We start from the raw sequence: 22,177 nt of genomic DNA, 5'->3' as shown, positions 1-22,177 counted from the left end.
AGCCCACCTGGTGATAAACTGATGCAAATTGTGGTTAAGTGACCTTAGCACTGACCAATAAAAAATGAGATACTCCTCTGTTGTGCCAGATTGATGTTACTGTCCATCTTCCACTTCATGATTACAAAAGAACTGTCTTGATTGTCAGATGCATCCTTGGCTGCTGAGGAGCCTTGGATTCCATTTATTAGCCACTGCTAGCCTTGCTAATAAATTGATCATGCTTGGAGTTTTTTAACTCAATGTTTCTTTATTGCAGATTTCATCACCCTTGTTATTCTGGTGCCCTCATTGGCTGTATTTATTAAATCTTTCTTCATTTCTGTTGCTTGGGGTGTTCAAGAAGCAAATTATTTCTTTAGTTCTAAATAATGTTTCAAAATTGTCCTTCTTCTTGAGTGTTCACATTTTGTCCTATACAATTAGGCTCAGATTTGCAGAACAGGTCGCCTTGGTCTGCATTCTAAACTGCAGTGCTCTTCACCACACATTACTCTGTTCCCTCCTCCTTTTTCTAGGGGGTGCGGTATAGTCTTGCATTATTCAAATGTCCTTCCCTTTGTTTTTGAAGATCTTTCTCCTGATGGCTTGGAGAAATTGTTTCTGAATTAAACTTAAATTTAACCACTAGGGGTCTTGGAGTTCTAATTCATAAGTTTTTTATTTATGGTTTTTTTTTCCCCTGGAGGTAATCTGTGAATTCCTTCAATTGGAATTTCATTTTCTACGTACAGAAGTTCAGGGCAGTTTTCTTCTGTTATTTCCTTCATTATGGTAGTAAGACTTTTTGTCCTATCATGTTCTTCTGGGAGGTCTATGATCCTTAGGTTGTCTCTAATGTTCTGTCTTGAAATCTACATATTTTGCTCATCTAATGGTTGTCTTTCACTTTGGTATGTCTGCATTCCCAATCTATTATTCTTTCTTTTGTTTCTTTGAATATGCTATTGCATATTCAAGTTTTTCTATTCTGCTCCTTACTTTTGCTATGTAGGACATATATTCTGATCTCATAATTTGATTTCTCCTTTAAACCACTCAAGAACAATGCGTTGAGGTTTCATGTTCTCAATTTCATCAGTGACTATGGCCTAGTCAATTGTTGGATCATTTTCTTTCATTTTGTAGTTTTATTCACAGATGCCTAAACTTGTTTACGAGATCTGGAAGCCATATTTCTTTCTGTGTATGTTCAAAGTCTTTGAGGTTTCTTCTTCCTGGAATCTTTGGTACTTTCAGTCTTTTTTCCCCTTTTACTTTCCTTATTATTTACTTCTGAATCCCTCCCCTCTGATTATAATTTCTGTGGGGACTGGATCTCAAAGCGTCTCAGTATCTTCCATTGGGAATAACACTAGATATTTCAGAGTTTATCAGCCTAGGTCTCTGCCCCAACTGACTTTTGGGTGGACAGAATTGGCCCAAACTAGGTGCTGTGCTCTTCCCTCAGGTTTAGTGGAGTGCTGTACAGTTGCCCACAAGCACAGTGTCTTGTCCTGGTGACCTGTCTCACTCTGCCTGTCCCTTAGTTCTTTGGCCTGGCATTTACATTTCAGAGCTCACTTTCCCTGGAGCTACTGGCAGTTCAGAGCTTTGAAGCACTGGTGCTTTGAGGTTGCACCCACAAGCTTGCTTTTGTTTCTGAAGAGCTTTGGCCAAGCTGGCTGCCAAGGCCTGAGGAAATTTCCATGGCTTCGAGATCAAATCTCTATGGCACTGGAAAGAAGGAGGGATGACCAGGGTGTAGAGGTGGGTTTTACACAGGTAAGTCTGTGTCATGTCCTTGGGTCTGCTAGTGCAGCCTTGCTACCAGTAGTGGGTGCTCATAAGCTCAGTGAGTAACAGTTCCTGAGTTTTACTTTTTTTTTTTAACTTTCTTTTGGATTCTAGGTGTCCTAGATCATGGAAACAGATGAAATTGCTTCATTTCTGGTGCATAATTTCTGTTTTGAAGAAATGTGAGAAGTTGTGGGGATCTAAGAAAACATCCAGTTCGCCATTTTGTTGCTCATGTGATCTTGAAACCTAAAATCTATTCGTTAAACAATTGCAGACACTTTTCCCGTAACAAACTTTTTTTTGCCCTAATTTAGAGCCAGACTTAAACTCATTTTCACATTTCTATGAGAAGAAAAGCCAAGGGGGGTTCATGTAGTAGGTGATTAATAAATGCTTATTGGACTGAACTGTAAGAGAACCCATGACATTTCATGCAAATTAATGAGAAAACTCTTCAAAATGCAAGGGAAGTAGAAGTTTTCACTTTCAATAGTTGTGAAATGATGCACCTGACAAGTACGCTGTTGATTTTATTCGCAACTAAATGACAGGGATGAATGACAGCTAGAAATGGATCTGAAATAAGTTACTGCTTGCTTTTTTCTTTCTCTTTCAGTATCAGTAATCCAAACTCCTATCATCTCTTTTTTAGATTATACTTTACAGGTTAAGCTGCTGTTATTCTTCTGACCCTCCTCTAAACAAGGCACCAATAAGGATTTCAGTAAGGATCTTGACAATGTGAGAGATAGAAGGAAGATGACATCATTGTTCTGTAGGAAAATATTGTTTCCTCTTCAGGTAGTATCATCTTACCAGAACCACAGAGAGTGAAAAAGAACTCCTATCCCCCCGCAAAAACAAAACAAAATAAAACCAAAAAAAACCTACTAATACTGCCAGGAACGAAGAAGTTCATTCAAACTACTTTCTAATATTAATAAATTACTAGCTTTGACTTGTGTTTAGTGGACCAGTGCATCTTGTCATTAGTGAGCCAACTACTCATTTCAAATAATCAGACCTGATGTTCTCAATTCCATTAAATCTGGGGACCATGAGAAATAATCAGCTCCTCTTCTAGTTCTCTGATCACTAACAGTCCTTAGCTCTCATAAGGGAGGGACTGAAGGAAACAAGTTTTCATTTTTAACAATGCTGCCCATATCATGCCTTACTAGAAGCATAATGATTCTTAAAATATAAATGAATGTGTTTAAAATATCTCTGCTCTCTATCAAGTTATAGGACACTAAACAAATTCTGGAAAGCTCCAGACCCTTTTTGAGTATTTGTGCTTACCGAAAAAAAATTAAAAACTTTCTTTTAAAACAAGCTGCTATCGTCTGCTGCCTTGGGGTGTTATCTATAGCCATGAACTGAGAAGGGCAGGATCTGAATTTGGGATTTCATTGGCATAGGGACCTCCCTGGTGAGGCAACTCCCTCTACCAGTGCAGGTGGGCACCTTCTCAACAACTTATAGTCTTAGAAAGTTGCAGAGAGTACCAAGACGTTAAGTGACTTGCTGTGTCAGAGGCAGGACTTGAACCCAGGTCTTCTTGGCTTCAAGGCTAGCTTTCTGTCAACTACTCCATACTGCCTCCCCGCACTTATTCATCAATTATGACAGCAGACATTCATTCCATCATGAAGTTCAATCATTGTAGGGAGTCAAGCTTTAGTGACATGCAAAAACAAATTGTCTGAAATAAAAAAAAATTACTTCCTGGGTTTTCCATGATTAAAAAACCTTACTATTCATGATAATAATGCTTATAGTAACTCCTATTTATCCACAGCTTTAAGGTTTATAGAGCAGGTTTCTTAGAACCATCCAATGAAACAGGTAGTCCAAATTCCATCTTTATTTCATAGATGATCAAACTGAGGCCTAGAGAACTGAAGAGACTCGTTAAAGTCAGATAGAGGAACAGACTATTGGTGCTGGGCCTCCAGGTGACACGCTAGGGCTAGAAGAGGTCTCTGGGATTATCAGAGGATGAAAGTGAGGCCGGGGAGTACTTTCCCCAGGGTCCCAAAGGAAGGAAGTGGAAAAATGGGATCAGAGCCTCTAAGGCCAGCCTCTACCACCCTGTATCACGTGGCCTCTTCCCTAGGTCATGATGGTAACTACCCTGTGATACTGCTCTGGCATCACATGCTGCTGGCTTTCAAATCAAATCTTTCTACAACCAGTGTAACAATCACTCACCGTACCCAGTGAGAAGATAACGAATGTGAAAGGTCAGAACATGTGGGCAAAAGGCTTCGAAGTCAGAGCAGATGCTCCCCCAACCCTGAGTGAGCATGCTAAGTGATGGAGTCTTTAGAGACATCACCACACCACATGCATGGGAAGGAGGACAAGAAGGCTTCTCAGGATGTAAGCTGTATGCTGTCTGGACCATCCTAAGTCCTTCCTCGAGGTATATGACCCAAGGAGGATGTTATTATTTATTAGGATACCATATTCATAGCCCTGCACAGATAGTCTAATGCCCCCTAGGGACAGGCTGAGGGAAATTCTGGGAGTTTTAGTTTGGGTGGAAAATTGACTTAATGGGGCAGATAACACCCAAATGCCTTCTTAATCCAATGCATAATAACAGCTTCCTTGAATTTTAAAGTAAAAAGTCACATAAAAAATGCTCAACATAGGGCAGCATTTTTATTTAACAAACATTTAAACAAACATTTTTTATAATGTTTTTTTTTATTTAAACAAACATTTGTTATAATGAAAGAGAAGGACAATAACAATTAAAAACACTAAAAATCTGAAATTTATATAATTAAATTTTGACAAATATTTGTTACTGAAAATCATTAGATACAAAAAGAAAAATGGATGCTAAAAGAGGGACTTCTTAATTTTAGCTTGTTGCAGTGCCTTTAGGAGGCACTTAATAAATGCCCGTTGACTGGCTGACTAATGCCAACATCAAAAATGCTTATTAAGTCCATTTGGTTCTATCCTAGGGACTCCAGAGGGGGTTACAATGGAGGCCTAGGCCCAGGCCCAGGCACTGGGCTTGATGTCCAGAGAGCCTGGGGGTTAAATCGTGCGTCTGAGACTTAATCACTGTGGAACCCCTGGACAAGCCCAGGGATGGTGTGGGGCTCAAATGAGGTCATGCATGTCTGGAAAATGCCTTCCAAACTTCCAACTGCTTCATGAACGTCAGGTATTAGGATACAACATCCCGGACTCATTTCAGATAGTACTCTATTGGCATATTCTGTGTTAGCCCTCACCCGTATGATCTAAAGTTAGTCATTACCTCGGTCCTCGCTCCCCAACTCACAGGATTGTTTCCAATCACACAAAGTAGTGAAAGCACTTAGTAAACTTTAATTAAGGCCAGCTACCATGCCCACTTCTGGCTGCAAAGCTAAGTTGCCACTCACTAACTTAGAGTCTAAGAGAAATAAGGTAGATGAGGACCAAAATGTCAAAAGTATGCCAAACAGACATGGTGATAATTACACTGTCCTTTGAACTCTGTAATGTACTTTACAAAAACTTATCCTTTTAAGCCTCACAACAACACCATGAGGCAGGTACTACAGACATGGAAAGCATTGGTCAGCTAAAGAAAACTGGAATTTCAACCTAGGTCTTACCAACTCCAAGTCACGCTCTCTCTGTAGTAAATGGGTATGAGATGAATGTTTACACCAGCTCTGTCATTTTCATTAATGATGCTCCCAAATTCCCGTCCTTCTACATGTTCAAGTGCACCTGACCACCCTTTGGTTTACCCATCCTGAGCCAACGAGACTCCTGCTCATGCTGTTTCTTTTTCTTGTTTTTCTCAGCTTCAAACCCTCCTATTCTCATAGCCATCTTCACAGCAGGGATGGTGACAAACCAACACCTCCCACCTCTGTGACTGTGACAGCCTCCTGTCGTTCTTGGCCACCTAGCTCAATCCCTTCTATCCAACGTAGTCACTGCTACCAAATTTATCTGGTGCAACTTTCAGCAGGTTTCTGACCTCAAATGGTTCCCTATGTGCAGCAGATACCCTCCAAGTCCACATTCAGACATTAAAGACCCTCTAGACAAAGTCTTTCCTTGTCTATCTATGACGGAGACCACAGTGGCTCACTGAAGCCTCTCCTCTTTGTGGAATGGGCCAAAGATTAGAAAAGATGTTCCAATACAGACAACCAATAATGGAACACCCTAAGCCCCTATCAAGAAATAGACAAACAAATCAAAGAGAGAAAAAGGGTAATAAATGGGACACAGTGCAAGAGGAACAAAGAGAAAGAGAGTCAAAACCACACATACTTAACAAGTTCTAAGACAGGGGCAGCAGGAGGCAAAAGCTTCAGGAGGTGAATGCCAGATAACAGACAAAACAAGGAGCTAGATAAAGAACGAGGATTCAAATGATCCATCGCCCACAAGAATTTCCCAAGCACAGGATTCTAGTAGACTAACTAGAATTGGCCTTGCTAGGAAGGGGCCAGGAGAGACAGGCTGCTTGTAATGGCTCTCCACCACAGACCCTCTAGCTCCAGGACACTAGGCTGCTCCAAACCATCCCTCACACAATCCACGCTTATGGCCAGTCTTCTGCTTAAAGTACCGTTCCTGTACAATTCCTCTCTGACTGCGTCGTCTGCAACGATTTCTCCCTTTCCATTTTTCTTTACATACTTGTAGTATGGCACTTCGACCTAACTTTAGCATTGTCTTTTCATGGTTTCACACATAAATCTCTTGTCTCTCTTCCCAACTATATGGAAGGTTCTAGAATAGGAACCTGTGCCCTCAAAGTACCTGTTACAGCACTGACAACATAGTAGATATTTAATGAGTATCCTCCGGATTTAACAAATGGCTCAGAGATAAGTAAGACGCTGAGTTGTATTCCTCAAAAGAGCTAAGGGAAAAGGCCAGCAATCAGGAAACATAAGGAGAATAAAGCAGCTGGGAAGCACCTGGTGAAGAGTTTTAGAGCTAACAAGGAAGATATGACACCAGGTTTATATACTAACAGTAAGTGGGCCTGTCATTAAAAACACCGCATGCTTTATTTAGGGTTGCTTTTAGCCTATATTATTTTCTCAATTTCAAAACTTCATGAATGCAAAAATCAATTAACCCTGCTGAAGTGACAAGGAAGCATGAAATCAAAATTTTTTTGTTTAGCAAACAACTTAATATTTCAGTTTTTAACTTCAATTATGAAACAAAATATAAAAGCCAAGTATTTTGTTTACTTTAAATAAATGATTGCATCTCTAGTCTGGGTTTCTAAAAATATACCTGGTTCTGTTGATGTTAAGGGTTGACCTCCAAATTTCATTTCTGTTTGGCGAAGCTTAGTCATATTTAGCAGCTGGGTAACTTGAGGTACATCTGTAGTTAACTGGCAGCTTCGAGGAATGATATCTGTAGGCTCGTCTGTTGTAAAGGGAGCACCATATACATCTGGAAATAAAACAAACTCACTTTACAATGATGAATTCACTAATAAATACATATATAGCCCTCTAGATCTATAAATACGTCTGTCTCTGTCTCTCTCTTTGTGTCTCTATCTCTGTCTTTCTCTTTCTAACTCTCTAGCAAGGTTACTACAATGATATAAAGGGACGTGCCCATTATGTACTACAAAGTCACAGGTAGGATCTGAACGCTGATGTGAAAACAAAAGTCAATGTAACTTAAGAAAGAATGAGGTGTCAATGGATGCATAGCACACTTGGCACATCAAAGGCCCTCGGTCATGAGAAAAATCCTTTGTGCAGTGGAGAGGGCATGAGGGTTCACTTTAATGGAATCAAGGACCTAAAGGCTCATTTCTGATGTGCTCTCAAAATTAATGAAAACTTCAACTGATTACTAGCTAGCTAGAATTAGACAAACAGTGGCTAAAATCCACCATGATATGAAATAACTCAAAATGCTGTCCTCCTTGATAATCTGGTGAAAAATCCTTTCTAAGAGAAGCCTTATAGAAGGATCATTCAAACATTCTTCGCTAACAAATATCTTTATGTAAAGACAGTTTAGAAAAGTGATGATTTTATGAAGTTCCTGAGGGCAATAGTAAAACCCTAAAGACTGCGAATCAGAGAAACTGGAATTATTACCACTCCTGGCCTCTGTGACCTTGGGTAAACCACTTGCTTGGGCCTCAATATCACTGTAGTAACCTTGCTAGAGAGAGACAGATTCAAAGAAAGAGTCAGAGAGAAAGAGAAAGACCAAGATAGAGACACAGAGAGAGAGAGAGAAGGAGGGAGGGGGAGAGAGAGAGAGAGAGAGAGAGAGAGAGGAACGGAGGCAGAGAAAGACAGAGAGAGAGAGAGAGAGAGAGTGTGAGAGAGAGAGAGAGAGAGCGAGAGAGAGAGAGAAACGGAGGCAGAGAAAGACAGAGAGAGAGAGAGAGAGAGAGAGAAACGGAGGCAGAGAAAGACAGAGAGAGAGAGAGAGAGAGTGAGAGAGAGAGAGTTAAGCATTTCAGGCTTGGGACTGATATATATGTATATATATTATACACACACACAGATATAGATATAGATATGTATCTATATAGCTATATATCCAATATTTAGAGTTGGACTGGGATGGCCTCTGAGGCCCCTTCCAGTTCTAAATTTAGGATCTTACAAATATGATTAAGTTATGCTAAGTCTATGACATCTGTTGTTTTGAGTTTCATGATAGATAAATGATGGCAGTTTCCTGTTTATAGAATTTCCTAATCTCGGTACGGAAAATTAACATTTGTACTTTAATACATTACGAAATCTGTAATGGTAGTGGTGTGGGCCATCCCTCTACTGATTCAGATCTCTGGTCCAATATCACTTAGCAGATGGTCTTTGAAGGAGAAGGAAGAACAATCATCCATTATGTATCAGGCACTGCGCTAAGCACTTTACAAATATTATCTCATATGATCATCACAACAAGTCTGGGAGGTAGGTGCTATTCTTATCCTCATTTCAAGTTTGAGGAAATTGAGCTACTTTGACAGTGGTTATATGACTTTCCCAGGGTCACACAGCTAGTAAGAGAGTTGTTGTGGTTAAAACCTTAACAGCCTTGAGCTAACCTGCATATGAACCTTTCTCAACTAAGCAAGCTGGATTCTCAGACATCACTCATGCCATGTGTGAAGCTTCTCAAGTTTGGCAGGAGAGGCGGAAGCACTTACTCTACTGGCACAGCCCCCTGGAAGGTCACCTCTGTGCCCCAAGGAGGCATCTGAGTAGTGTCTATATGGAGGCAGGAAAATTAATCAGTATAAACCAGCTGAACTTCTGAGTTGTCCAGACTACAAAGTGACAGGCTCCCAAAGAAAGACAATACAGTACACTGACAACGAGTTTCTAACAAACCTCATTTCAACATTTGTTAAGCATCTCCTATGTGAAGGACACCCTTACTACCCACCACTGCCAACAAGAGCTACTATTTATCCACTGAATGAGCTCCACCAAGTGCTTTTCATGCAGCGTTTCCAAGGATATTATCTGCACTTTACAGGAGTTGCCCAGAGTTACACCAGCACGGGGGGGGGGGGGGGGGGGGGGGCGCACTCTGGAAGGGAAGTTCGTCTGTCTGTGTCTCTCGAGTGAGCTAGCCCAAGATTCTTCCTGCTATACCACTCGATCGCTTTAGTTTGCCATAAAGAATGGCAAAGTACCAACCACATGGAACCAGTGGGCAAATGAACTATCAATATAGAAAACATTTGGCAAAAATACTAACCCAACTCTGTCCTAAGGTTATAAATGTCTTTTATGAAGCAAAAATTCCATCTCAATTCCAATAGTAAACTCAGATTTCACTGCAGAAGAAGAATGACTTTCTGGAGCTTACATTGAAGGGCAACACGGGAAAAAAGAATGAATTATTTTGATTCCTTAAAAAAGGAATCATGGAAACTCAGGTGTTTTTAAGACTGCTCTAATGGTATATGCTAAAGAACAGATCTTTAAGGAAAAAAGAAAACAGCCAAAATCCCCTATTTTAAATGTACTTAAGTCCCCATTCCAGATGTTACAAAACCCAAAAAAACTTGTGAAATGCTGTCACGAAGCTGATAAAAATCCACCAGCTTTTGATACAGGGGAACACAAAGTGGAGCACATTCCTGGCCTCTAAGTTCTGGACCCACAACATGGCAACCAGCACAAATCCCAACTCACACCAAAAGGATCTGTGTTCTGCGATACCTGTTTATCTCTATGTTTAGTGTTTCTTTCGTATACAGAGACTTCTCATGGAATGAAAGGGTTGATCTGGCTGTGGCTAAGTGGGGAAAGTAAAGACCAAAGTAAGAATCGAACCACAATAACTAAGCCAGCTGATGATATTTCCAAAACTTAATAATCTCAAACTTTCTCCCAGAGTTAAGGTAAGTTAATATAAGCTGAGATCAGATAACAGACTTACAGCTGGGAAAGCTCATGGAGCTCCTCTAGCTTAACCAGCTAGTTTCTGTTGTTATCCAGTAGTGCCCAACCCTTACAACTCCCTGGACCACAGCACACCATTACTGTCCATGGAGTTTTCTTGGCAAAAACACTGGAGCGGTTTGCCATTTCTTTCTCCAGTGGATTAAGGCAAACAGGTTAAGTGAACTGCCCAGGGATACACAGTTAATAAGTGTCTCAGCTGAATCTGAACTCAGGTCTTCCTGACTCCAGACCCAGGGCTCTATTCACTGAGCCACCTATCTGCGTCGTTGTGCAGAGGTGTAATTATAGAGGAAAATGAGGAGCAGAGGTTACGTGGCTCCTTCCTTCCCTCTCCAAAAGAAAAAAAAAAAGGACTCCATAAGTCCTGGCATATAAAACCAAAACCTAAAATTCCCTGACTGGCCATTTTCTGACTGCTGGGGAGCACGATGATTTACCTAGCTAAACGGAACTGAACCAGGTTCCACTCCCATCTTAAACACCATCTTCAAGGCTCCTAAGTCATCTTTTGATTATTTACTGTCTATGCTAAAAATTAAAGCTGTTGAAATTCATCCTGAGATGGCAGAAATCCTTTATGTAAATAAAATAACTTGAGATCAGTCCAAACTAAATGTCACTGTCAATTCTTCGATTTTTTCATTAGTTGGTGGGGCCTTCGTTCAGCTGTCATCACCTAGAAAACACTACATAGAAATTCAGATATGACAATTTTCTCCCTAAATCATAAGTAACCAATCAAACCAGGAATGCTACGTGGAGTGGATGTGGCACATACACGCAGGCAGTGTTCTGTTAAGCACACACCATCTCCTGAAAGGGAAATGAATTATTTGTTCAGATGATCAGGATAATGAGTTATACTTTCTAGAGCCAAATGTGAATTGTGTTAGCTAGAAACCCCAGGGGACAGCATAGGCTAAAGTGGAGAACAGCAGAACAGTACACAAAGGAATCAGTCTACTTGGGGACAGGCAAACAAAAAGGATTCTAGGGTGAGGGTCTCAAGGCCTTTACTACTAGAATAAGGAAGGTATAATATTAGACTATGAATGATTTCATCTACACTTGCTGCTTTCTTCTATCCCAAATACATAATCAAATGGAACATTTTACAATTGCTTAGTGCCTTTGAAGAGGATCATAAATAGCTAAATCATAATAAAATGAATAAAATCACTTTCTCTTTTAAAATCCTGATGCCTCATCCTGGTGGCTGGGGAATGAGAGGCGTGACCCTGGACCCACCAAGGCAGGGGAGGAATTCTACTAGGTTCTACCAAGCTAGAAAGGCTTCAAGGACAAGCCTGGCACCAGTCTACGGCTGATGTCCAAGGACCAACTTAGCTAAGTATAGAGAAGCCTACCACCAAAAGGTGGCCACCATGGAATGATATTTTTGGTCCCAGCAACTAATAAAATAACCCCCCAAAACAACTAAGTTATGGAAAGGTCAAAACTGAGTGAGTGTAATCAATAAAATCATGACCATGGGATCAAAGGCCTCCTGAGAGCTTAGAAAGCATCTAGTCCAACCCCTCATTTTAGAGATGACAAATCTGAGGTCCCTCAAGACCTTAAATGAGTTGCCCAAGATCACACAGGCAGTAAAATCACAGTCAGACTTTGAATCTAGACCCTTAACTCTAGACCCAGCGTTCCTGCCAATGTACCAGATCATTTGGAGACCAGTAGTACCTGCACTCAGTATTATCACTGCTATTTATTTATGTGATAAATTCTCCACTTCTCATGACTATCAAATAATATTTATTAAGTACCGATTATTCCATACAGTTTTATCCTAGGAATGCTAGAAGGAAAGTTAAAAGAGAGGCAAGTTGGAACATGGGAAAGAATGGGGAGCCCAGAGTCATAAGAGGCCCCAGCTTCAATTCCACCTCTGAAATGTCCTAACAATAGAATCCTAGACAAGTACTTGTAGTGCTTTACTTGGGAGCTGCTGTGGGACTCAAATGGGAGTAGGCACTTCAAAGGCTTGGCAAGCCTGGAAGGCCTGTCTAAATGTCAGCTATTATTACATCAGCTATTATCAACTATTATGACTGCTACTTCCTCGGTAGGTTCCACAATCCCCTGTCCAGCGGTTTGTGGAGAGTATGCGCCCACTAAGTATCTATAACATTTTTCTTGATTAAAGCCGCTGAAGCAGAACCGGCAAGAGTGTGCGGGTCCTCAATGCTAAGGCAAACTGAACGAGTGCACTAACTTCATGGACTTTCCCCTGAGGTAATTTTGGAGAGAAAAAGAATCCCCAACCCTCTCCTATTTCAGCATGACTAGAAAAGAGGTTCTCTCTCAAATGACTACCTAAAAATGTATATAAAGATGTTCAAAATATTATAATAGCTGTTAACTTAAGGAAAAAAGTTTTAAGATATAAAAGAAATATTGCCTGTCTATTTGTACACACTCTCCCCTGCTGCGAAATGCTTTTGGAAAGAAATTGATGGGACCCTGGGAGGGATCCCTTACCTAACTAGAGCAGAGGCCTGGCTGACTGGTTAACAAGCCGCTAACAAGAGAGATTGGGCAGGGGGTGTCTATTCAAACACACCGTCTCTGTCAGCGGTGTCCTGAGGCCTGGACTTCAGAGTGAAGATCTTTCGGAGCTTGCAGTTTGCAGAGACAATAATTCTATCCAAAGACTGGAATACGGCTCCCTTGAAAATGTCCCTGGTGAAGGCCGCCAGGTCAATACACAGATTGCACCACTGAAACAGAGAGGCCGAACACGGAGATGTCATTAATCACAGTTGCGCTAAAGACGACAACAAATGGAAAGTGAAGAAAATGGAATGGGGGCAGTTATTGAGATAGTTTAAACAACTGAAAATCCCCACCTTCTTCCCAGATAATTTTGGTCAAGATGATGACCTAAGTAATAGCCTCCATCCTCTTCTTTATGTCTCTGGGTGAAACGAAGCCTTGACAGTTGTAAATCCCAACTACAACCTAGTCATCTATGAACACGCTTCCTTCATTATGCTTCGCCCCAAACAAACTGGGAAACAAAACTGGACTCCGAGACATGGTGGTATTGGGAAGCTATTTATAGACATGTTTGACCATTCACATACTGAAAGTGAAGGGTAAATAGATAAATGTTGCTGCTAAGGGGCTAGCTGATGAAGTCATTCGTTTATAAACCACCTAAAAACGCAAGTACTAGAGCAGAGTCAGGCTTTAAATTCTGGTCCAAAATGGCTATTTGTAATCAGATAATCCACTGCACCCCAGCAATAGCTTGTTTTTCACTCCTTGTAAAAGTGCTTGTATTGGCCAAGCTGGTAAGTCTTTTGAAGCTAAATGTTCTCCATTCAACAATCAGATAGTCTCCAAATGACCTGGATGTGTTAAGGAAAAGAACATTAAGAACCCCCCTAGGACCTGGGGGCACATAAAGGCCCAGTGTCTGGGTGTGGGCTATACAGAAATAATATTTAAAACTTAAAGATTTTAAGCACTGCATGTAATACCTTTTTTTAAAAAGAAAACTAGGACTTTCTACTGATAATATAAAAACACAAATTATATTAATGTGTTAATTCATCACAGTTTACAACCACTGTCATTCTACAAAGCAAAACTGTAATATTTCTATCTACAAACATTACGTTTATAAGTTGAAGCTGTTGCTGCACTGAAAACCTAGGTCGATTCTTAATTATCAGATTATCTGAGTAATGTAGAGTAGTAAAGTATGGATCCTGAAGTTAGAAAACCTGGGGTCAAGTTCTGCCTCTCATAGTTATTCAATGTCTAGCTGGGCCAGCTCTTTAACCTCTCTAAGCTTCAAACTCCTCACCTTTAAAAGGGTCATACTAATATGTGACCCCTCGGGATAAGATTAAGATCCCAAGGTGCCAGTGTTCGGGGTGTGCAGGCCCTGAGCCTTACTGGGCCCACGGTGGAGTCTAAATGGATCAAAGGCAATCAGTGGATGAGCTTTGCAGGGAAGCTTAATGTTAAAGCCACTCAAGGTGTCTGAAGGACATTATATATTTAGATCTAAGGAGGGAGAATAGGCAAAGAATGGGGCAAAAGCATGAGGTTGAAAATATTCTTCTCTCTCCTTGCCATCAGCACTGGCTGCCTCCACTCCCTCTTCTCTTACTTTTTATACTCTCAGCAAACTGGCTTCCAAATGCTTTACTCAAGTAAACTGATCCTCCAAAGGAGATCTTCAGGTTTGACTCCAATGCCCTCTTTTCTCCCTTCTCATCCTTCTTGACCTCTCAGAAGCATTCTCTCATCTTTTGGTTTTCACAACGCCGCACTCTCTCACTGTTTCTCCTACCTGTTGGAAGGCTCTTTCTCAGTCCCTTTTGCTGGACCATCACATGGCATCTTTCATGTCATGCTCAATAACTCTGCGTGTACCCCGAAGCTCTGCACTGGGCGCTCCCTTCTTCTCTCTACACTCGCTCACTTGATGACCTCATCAGCAACCATGGGTTCGATTATTACCTCTCTGCAGATGACTCTCATTTATATAGAAAGAGATTGAAAGAGATCTAGTCCTACTCTCTCAGAACACAAACTGTTTGAGATCAATGTTTCATGTTATGTAGATCCTTACGTAGGTACACCCAGAATGGTGTGCTGGAACCACCTCTGGTGCCCCTTCCCATGGCAAGGGAAGAGAAGGCCCGATGGAAGCACGTGACACAGGGTATGTGGGCACACCCAGAATACCCCTCTAGGAGTGTCTATGAGTCCTGGCAAGGATGAACAACGTTGACTGGGGTTTGGAGCCCATGACAACCCATCATCTGAGTATAGCAAATAAATCGATCAACAAATATTTATTAAACCCCTACTATATTTCAGGAAATGTGTTAAATGCTGGGGCTATAAAACAAAAATGAAACAGTCCCTACATTCAAGCAACTCACATTCCATTGGAGGAGATAACATTTACAACACGACACATCCAATCATAAACGTCTCAGAAAAATGGAGTAACACTCTCCCTCAAGGAGGCCACATTCTATTGGGGGATGCAATCTACATATTAATAAGGACATACAAATTTTTGTTTGTTTTGGACGGAACCTGTGATTTTCAGCTGGGCAGGGAACTTGTGGTGACAAATTTCTTCTGCCAGCACCCTCTCTCCAATTTACAGTCTTAGGTTAAATAATTTGGCCAGGGACATGCAGTCTGTGTGTGGAAGGGGTGGAACTAGAACCCAGATTACTCTGACTCCAAGGCCAGCTTTCTTAACTCTGCCGAGCTGCCTGTCATTCACTGCTCATCTACTGACCTTAATGCAGAGGCAGGAGATGGCTTAAAATATACTGGCAACATAATCCAGGATTAAGGGGAAAAAAAGTGGCCAAGGATCGGAATTAGTAATATACAACTACGTATTGTGCTGATTTTCCATGCTCAATTGATAAGCATTTACCATGTGACAGGTTATCATGCAGGCCCTTAGAAATAAAAACAGAAACAAAAGACCTTTGTTTCAAAGAGCTTACTGAGGAGACAACATGTACATATATAAATAGATATAGAGCAAATGCGGACAGGAGATATTAGTCACTAGAGGGATCACGAAAGGCCTAATGTAGGTGGTGGCACCTGAGTTAAGTCTCAAAGGAAGCTGGGGCTTCTAAAGGGTACAATAGGACCGAAAGCACACACTAAGCATTTACCCCCAGGAGGTCAAAGACAGAAAGAAAGGGACTTATATACACTAAAGTATTTATACTAGCACTTTTTGTAATAACAAAGAACTAGAAACAATATAGATGACTGGGGAATGGGCAAACAAACTGTGACACTGTACTAGAAAAATTTAAGTGAAGAATACAGAGAAGCCAGCATGGGAAGCCTCATTACTAAAAGCAGAATGATTTACCACAAATAATTGTGAAATAAAATCCAATATAAGAGATAATGACAAATTATTAGACACATGGTCAACCATTTTAGCATTTGATAGATCTGTGTTCTCAATGTGTCACGAGACAAGACACTTGCTGCTAAAATCTCTCCCCGTCTTTCAGGGGCACAAAAAGAAGACCTGTGTTTGCCTCAGGTTCAGCCAGTGGAGTGCCCGTGTCATCTTTCTACTGACAACAGAAGCCTTCCAGAATATTCACTTTGGTTCTTACTCAAGACCTACTCCATGTTGAGCAAGGCTGAAAGGGATGGTAAAGGGATGCAATAATATTACTGCCAAAAAATATCCCTTGGACAAATAGTGAGGTTTACTGCAGCCAACTAGAGATTTGCCTGAATCCTACTGGACGTTTCAGTTAACACCAGAATTATTTATGGACCTTTATGGGTGTAGGATAGAACAACATTAGATCTCATTAGATAATGGGGCATATATACTCTAATTAAGATAAGGAATAATGTTTATTTCAACAGAATTTATATATTAACAAAATGTTAACTAACAAATGTTGCTACATGAACCTACAAATGTAAAGGACTATTAAATTCCTTCCTTCATAATTATGGTAATACATATAGTTTCATTCTTAGAAATCACTGAACAAACAAAATTCCTCTATACGAGAAGATCAGAGCAATGTATAATGCCCTATTCCTTCAAACTGTTATCTTTTAAAATTTAAGAGCTTCTAGTAGTAGATATAAATTTTTTTTTTCAGTTACATAACAATTGAAAGGTACCTACAATTTTGCGCTTGATCATAAAAAGTGGAATTTTTGCATGGAGAGGAGTTGCAGAAAGCTCCTTATGGACTGTTGATAAATACAATCTTCGTTTAATGTTCCCTAAATCGGTTATCCTGGAAAAAAGATAAAGAGAGAAGAACAAGAAATATTCATCAACCACCACATTTGGAAAAGCCATTGCAAACCGCACAAAATACAGTATAATTCGTAAAGTGATCCTTTACAGGAGGGATAAGGAGCTAATGTGGAACTTAAGGATTACCTTTTCATATGATTAGTATTGAAATTTCTATATTAATTCAAACTTGCCAACAAGAATGCAGGTCTAAGTTCACTTTAGGATGTTAATTTATCTCAGGAGTCCACATGAGATTTTCACAGCCCATGAAAGAATTTAATTCACATCAACTGAGAAAGACCTTTAATTCACTAGGCCTTTGATAATCATACTTGCTCCAGCCCCTTAAGTGTAACCTTGGGACATAACGTTCCCTACTACGTAGGAAAATCCACCGCTTGTTTCTAGAGGCTGTCTGACGTGCTTCAATACAGACATAAAAGCAGGATGGCCGGCTTCCCTTCCAGGGCAAGTGGAACAACCCTCCAAGCCTGAATGAGCATGGATCTGTATACTGCTTACTCTGCAGGTCCTCCCTGAGCACAGTCATGAACACAAAGATTCAGTTTGCTTCCACAGTATTGAGGCTTATTTCCCGTAGTAACCCCAAAGACTGGCAATCTCCCTACCTGCCTCATAGTGTTATCCTCAAGAAATAATACTTCCTTATAGGATTTTCTTTAAAATCTGGAAGCAATGATTAATTCATCTCCTATTATTAGCCATGTTATTTCTACTATGCTGGTAATTTTCTACAATTAGCAATAGCTCATTAAAAGATCTCTCTTCCGTTGTTTTTATAATATTGTAAATATATTCTTTTCAAAGCTACTGAGGCTTTCCTGTTTCCTATAATTACAGAGTACCCTGCTCATCTCCCAAGAATTTGTAAATCTCCTTATATTTCCTATTTTTAGAAGACCCTGTTCTCTCTCCTTGTGAGTGGGGAGATGTTCACATCTAAGTGTAGGGCTAGTCCAGCTGTTGCTGGCATGAATTCAGAGACCTGCCGCCCCCTCAAGATCTCCCACACCTGCTTGGTGAGATTTTTGATTGAAAGCAGTTTGTAGTGGGCAGTGCAGCGAGGGGAGAAAGGGAACGCAGAAGTGAGGGAGAGACAAAGAAGGGCACAGAAAGGAAGGCTGGAGACAGATAAACCTAGTTTACAGAGTCACTAGATTTTAACAGACTTCTGGTTTTATCTGTGTTGGGAACAGTAAAGACCTTCCCTTAATACACATCCATACCTCCTCCGCACCTTAGTCTAGGGTAGGAGATGGCAGGAGATGTGGCCAGTATCCCAGAGCCAGTATATGTTGGAGGAGGCACCTGAACCCAGGCCTTACAGACTCCGAAGCCATCTCTCTATGCACTATTCAACACGGCCTCTCTGTTGTTAGGGAAATCCTGATAAAGCAGTGCTGAGCCCATCACTTTCTTGCTCTCCACTCAGGAAACCCCAACTCCTTAGCCTGGCACTCAAGGCCTTCCACAATCTGGTCACAAATTCCTGGGCAAATCTTAGCTGCTATAATTTTCTCTTTGTTTCCTGAATTGAGGAATTTTCTCTGCTCTCTGCTTTTCCACACAGCATTCCCTAAGCTCGGCCTGCCTTCTTTCTCAAACTACCGATTGTTCAAGGACCAGCTCAAACACTAGCTTCCCCGTGTACCCTCTGTTGAGCCCTTCCCCTCACAGCCCCGTCACCACAACCAGCCTTGGGAGATCGTTCCCTCCATAAACTCTCTCATCATGCCGTCCTCATGAACCTAAGAAAATGTCTGCTACGTGCGATGCATCGTGCAAGTTACTGGGAGAAACACAAACAGGACAAGAAGGGCCCTTAAAGAGCTTCCAATCTAGTAAGAGGGATTAACTAGGTTAACAGGTAAGGATCATCTACATTAAAATAGGTTAGCATGGTAAAGTTCTACAATGCTGCAAGGTCAGCTGAGAAGGGACTGAGTCACTTCCAGCAGAAGGGGAGCTCATCAGAATATCTAATAACAAAGACCTTTGGGTGGATGGAGCAAGTACAGAGTGCAGAGGCAATGCTCACACACTTGGGTGCCTCATTTAGCGTCAGTCACTTTGCATAACATAAGTGATGTATGTATTTCGAATAGGATCACAGGAAGTGGAACTCCAAGGAGGACCCTCAGCCATGTAGTCCAAATCCTTAATTTTACAGATAAGCTAACTGAGGCCCAGAGAGATTAGGAGAAATACAATGTAAGCCCCCCTGTTTAGCTTTAAGGTCCCAAACCATCTTTTCTGACTTCACTGGGCATCTTTTCCCTTTCTGAATGCTTACGATTCTGCCAAACTGGCCTCCCTCGACATGACCCCAGTGCCTTTGCACACTCACAATGCACCACCACCGCTCTCCTAGAAGAGACAGAGAGGCCTTTCCTGACTCCCTCCCCTGCCAGGGCCCTATCTCCACTGCTCAGTCTAGATTTGCATTTACTAATGTTATACTTATGTTTCATGTATTCGTATGTTCATGTGCTGTTTCCACCATTAGAAAGCAAGCTCCTGACGAGGAGGAAGAGTTTCATTCTCTATGCCTGTAACCCCAGTGCCTGGGACACAAGAAGCTGGTTGACACTTGCTGACTGTCTAGTAACTGCTGCGATCAGAAGATTCAATTCAACTCTATTTGTCTTAATGGCTGGCCTCTATTTCCTCAATAAGTAAAACAGGAGGTCAGATCCTCTACAGAGAGAGGGAGGAGAAAGTGATGAAGCAGAAAGCTCAAAGTTCTGGATGCTACAGGTGGCAAAGGCTTGTAGACGATGCGCAGAGCCCCATGTGTGACTGACACAGGGCAAGGCAGAGGGACATGGGGCTTGAAAGGGTGAGCCAAGAGGTCGAAATGTTGAATTTTGGGGGCAAGGCCATCATGGAGATTGATCTAAATCTGTACATTAATAGAAATGAGTAAAATCTAGCCTGTGGAAGAATCTCTAAGCTGTAATATATATGGCAAAAGACAGCAGAGGTAGAGGATCCCACACATGGTTGTAAGGGATTATTCTTTCTTTGAATAAAGAAGTTATAGAATCTTTGTATTTTAACAAAACAGCAAAATGCTTTATATCTCTGGATATAAAGACATATGTTACAAAAAATTATGGGTCCAACAATGAACTGAAAATCTATAGTATGAGGATCAGCCTCATTAAATTTGGTGATGCTTCTCAAGTGAGGAATTTTTGGCCACAGTAACTGTCAAAGACCTCCTGTCAGTGGTCCCACAGGAGCGGCAATCTACACTGGAGGAAGGAGTACTGCCAATGAAATGTCAGGTCACTGATGTAGTCACTCTCAAAGACAGCTGAACTGCTTATTTAGAATTGAGAATAGCTTGGGGGGTTTTAAAGTTAGTTCTTTATAGGAGAGAAAAGGCCAACTACCGTGTATGAAGAGCCAAGAGCTTTCTGGGGTGGCGGCGATCAGTGTGATGCTGTCAGGGAAACAGCTCCTCATTAACAATGCCAGTCCGTGTCTTCCCTTCTTTCTCTTCTAACCCCCTCCCCACCACGACTTCACACACTTAGAAAGAAAACCAGCAATGGCACTGCTTCTCTTGTACACAAAAAACCATTTTAAAAGCCACATAAGAGTTAATATATTTTTATTTCTGTACTTGAGCATTCATATATAAGGGTCAGACATATGATAGAAAAAGTAATGAGACCGTGTGGAGAAAAAATGAGGTAGTCAACAAGGAAATCAACCTCATTTATAATAATATTCTAGTGATCAGCAGGTGCATAACTCTCCCAGCTATGGTCATTAACTGTATTCATTTCACATTTAACATCTACATTTGCAAAACATTTGAAAGTAAAATTACTTTTCAATTCAATTTTCAATTCTATTTTATATCTTCATCTTTGATTGACTATTTTTCCCTCACAATGGCATGTGTAGGGAGAATGTGAATAAATGGTGGTAACTACCCAAGAGAATGAACTCATCGGCTCCGATTACCTCTTCCCTTTGCTCCTTCCTGCATGTACAATCACTTCCCACTATTTGGTAATGTTCTCTTCAAGCTTAGAATGAGTTTGGGGGGAGGGGAGAGGATGGATGCCACACCGCTGAAGGGCTGAAATGTTTCTTTTTCTTTGATGACTTTACCTATAGATTTCTCCAATCTGAAAGCCCATATTTCAGTAATGTGAACAAATAACCAATTCCTATAGAATGCTGGATTTCAAATGTTATCATTGATTGCCTACCACAAAGATACAGCAAGTACATGTAGTATGAAATCTTAAATATGTATGTGATGCTTAAGTCTCTATATCAACTGGTGCTGTGAACACAAGGAAACACAGCAGAGCTGCAGAGGAGCAGGTTCTCTAAGCTTCCTCATCAATCGGGTCTGATGTTTCCTAAGCCTCAGTGGGGGGGGGTGGGGGGGGTGGGGGGGGTGTATTATTTCTTGACTCTTCCTTAGGTCCCTTCCACTAGAGCTGAGGATCTCCTGGGATCACTCTGGTCTCAGCAGCAACAGGTGGCTCTTGCAGGCCTAAGTCACCTGACTGTGTTCCCTTTAATGGCCATATTCCACTTCTAATGGCAGATTCAGAGAAAAAGGAAAAACCCATGTGAACTCCTGGGGAATGAAATGAGCAGAACCAGTAGAACAACTGATACAATCCCACAACAACATAAAGGAAAAACCTCACCTATCTGATCTAAATGACTAATCATGATTGAAGGAGACTTCCGCGCTGAAGCACGGGCACCACGGATTTTGGAAGAGAAATGATGGACTAGAGAATGATGCACAGCGCACGCATTTTCAGACATGACTAATGAGCTGATCTGCTTTGCTTTAGTATTGGTACCAGGGAGGGCATTTATTTGCTGGGAAAAGGGAGGGAGAGGGTGAATTAGTGGGTAATGATTGATGAGGATGCCAAAAGAAGAACATCACTAAACTTTTTAAAAAATACACAGAAGAAACAAAAGGAAGTACAGAATGGTTCTAAGTAAATAGAAGAATTTTGCTGCTACCTTGTTAAATTTAAGAAATAATACCTAACACAGACACAGACACACACACACACACACACGCACACACACGAAGGCGGGGGGAGAACCAGAGGGAGGAAAGGAGAGAGAGAAA

The 22,177-nt window shown here is 41.1% G+C and overlaps 1 protein-coding gene across 1 annotated transcript in view; it reads right to left on the bottom strand.

Annotated features, from left to right (window-relative positions):
* CFAP20DC (CFAP20 domain containing) overlaps nt 1-22,177 on the bottom strand; it is a 230,109-nt gene that overhangs the window by 140,985 nt on the left and 66,947 nt on the right. The window contains exons 5-7 of the mRNA XM_036739445.1: nt 16,912-17,026; nt 12,811-12,967; nt 7,063-7,227 (exon numbers count right to left, since the gene is read on the bottom strand). Coding sequence (XP_036595340.1) covers nt 7,063-7,227; nt 12,811-12,967; nt 16,912-17,026 — 437 coding nt within the window. The remainder of the gene's footprint in view (nt 1-7,062; nt 7,228-12,810; nt 12,968-16,911; nt 17,027-22,177) is intronic.

The sequence above is a fragment of the Trichosurus vulpecula genome, chromosome 9 (genome assembly GCF_011100635.1).
Source record: "Trichosurus vulpecula isolate mTriVul1 chromosome 9, mTriVul1.pri, whole genome shotgun sequence".
NCBI classification, from domain to species: domain Eukaryota; kingdom Metazoa; phylum Chordata; class Mammalia; order Diprotodontia; family Phalangeridae; genus Trichosurus; species Trichosurus vulpecula.
Note: the sequence above shows the minus strand (reverse complement) of the source record. Positions and strands in the feature narration are given on the sequence as shown.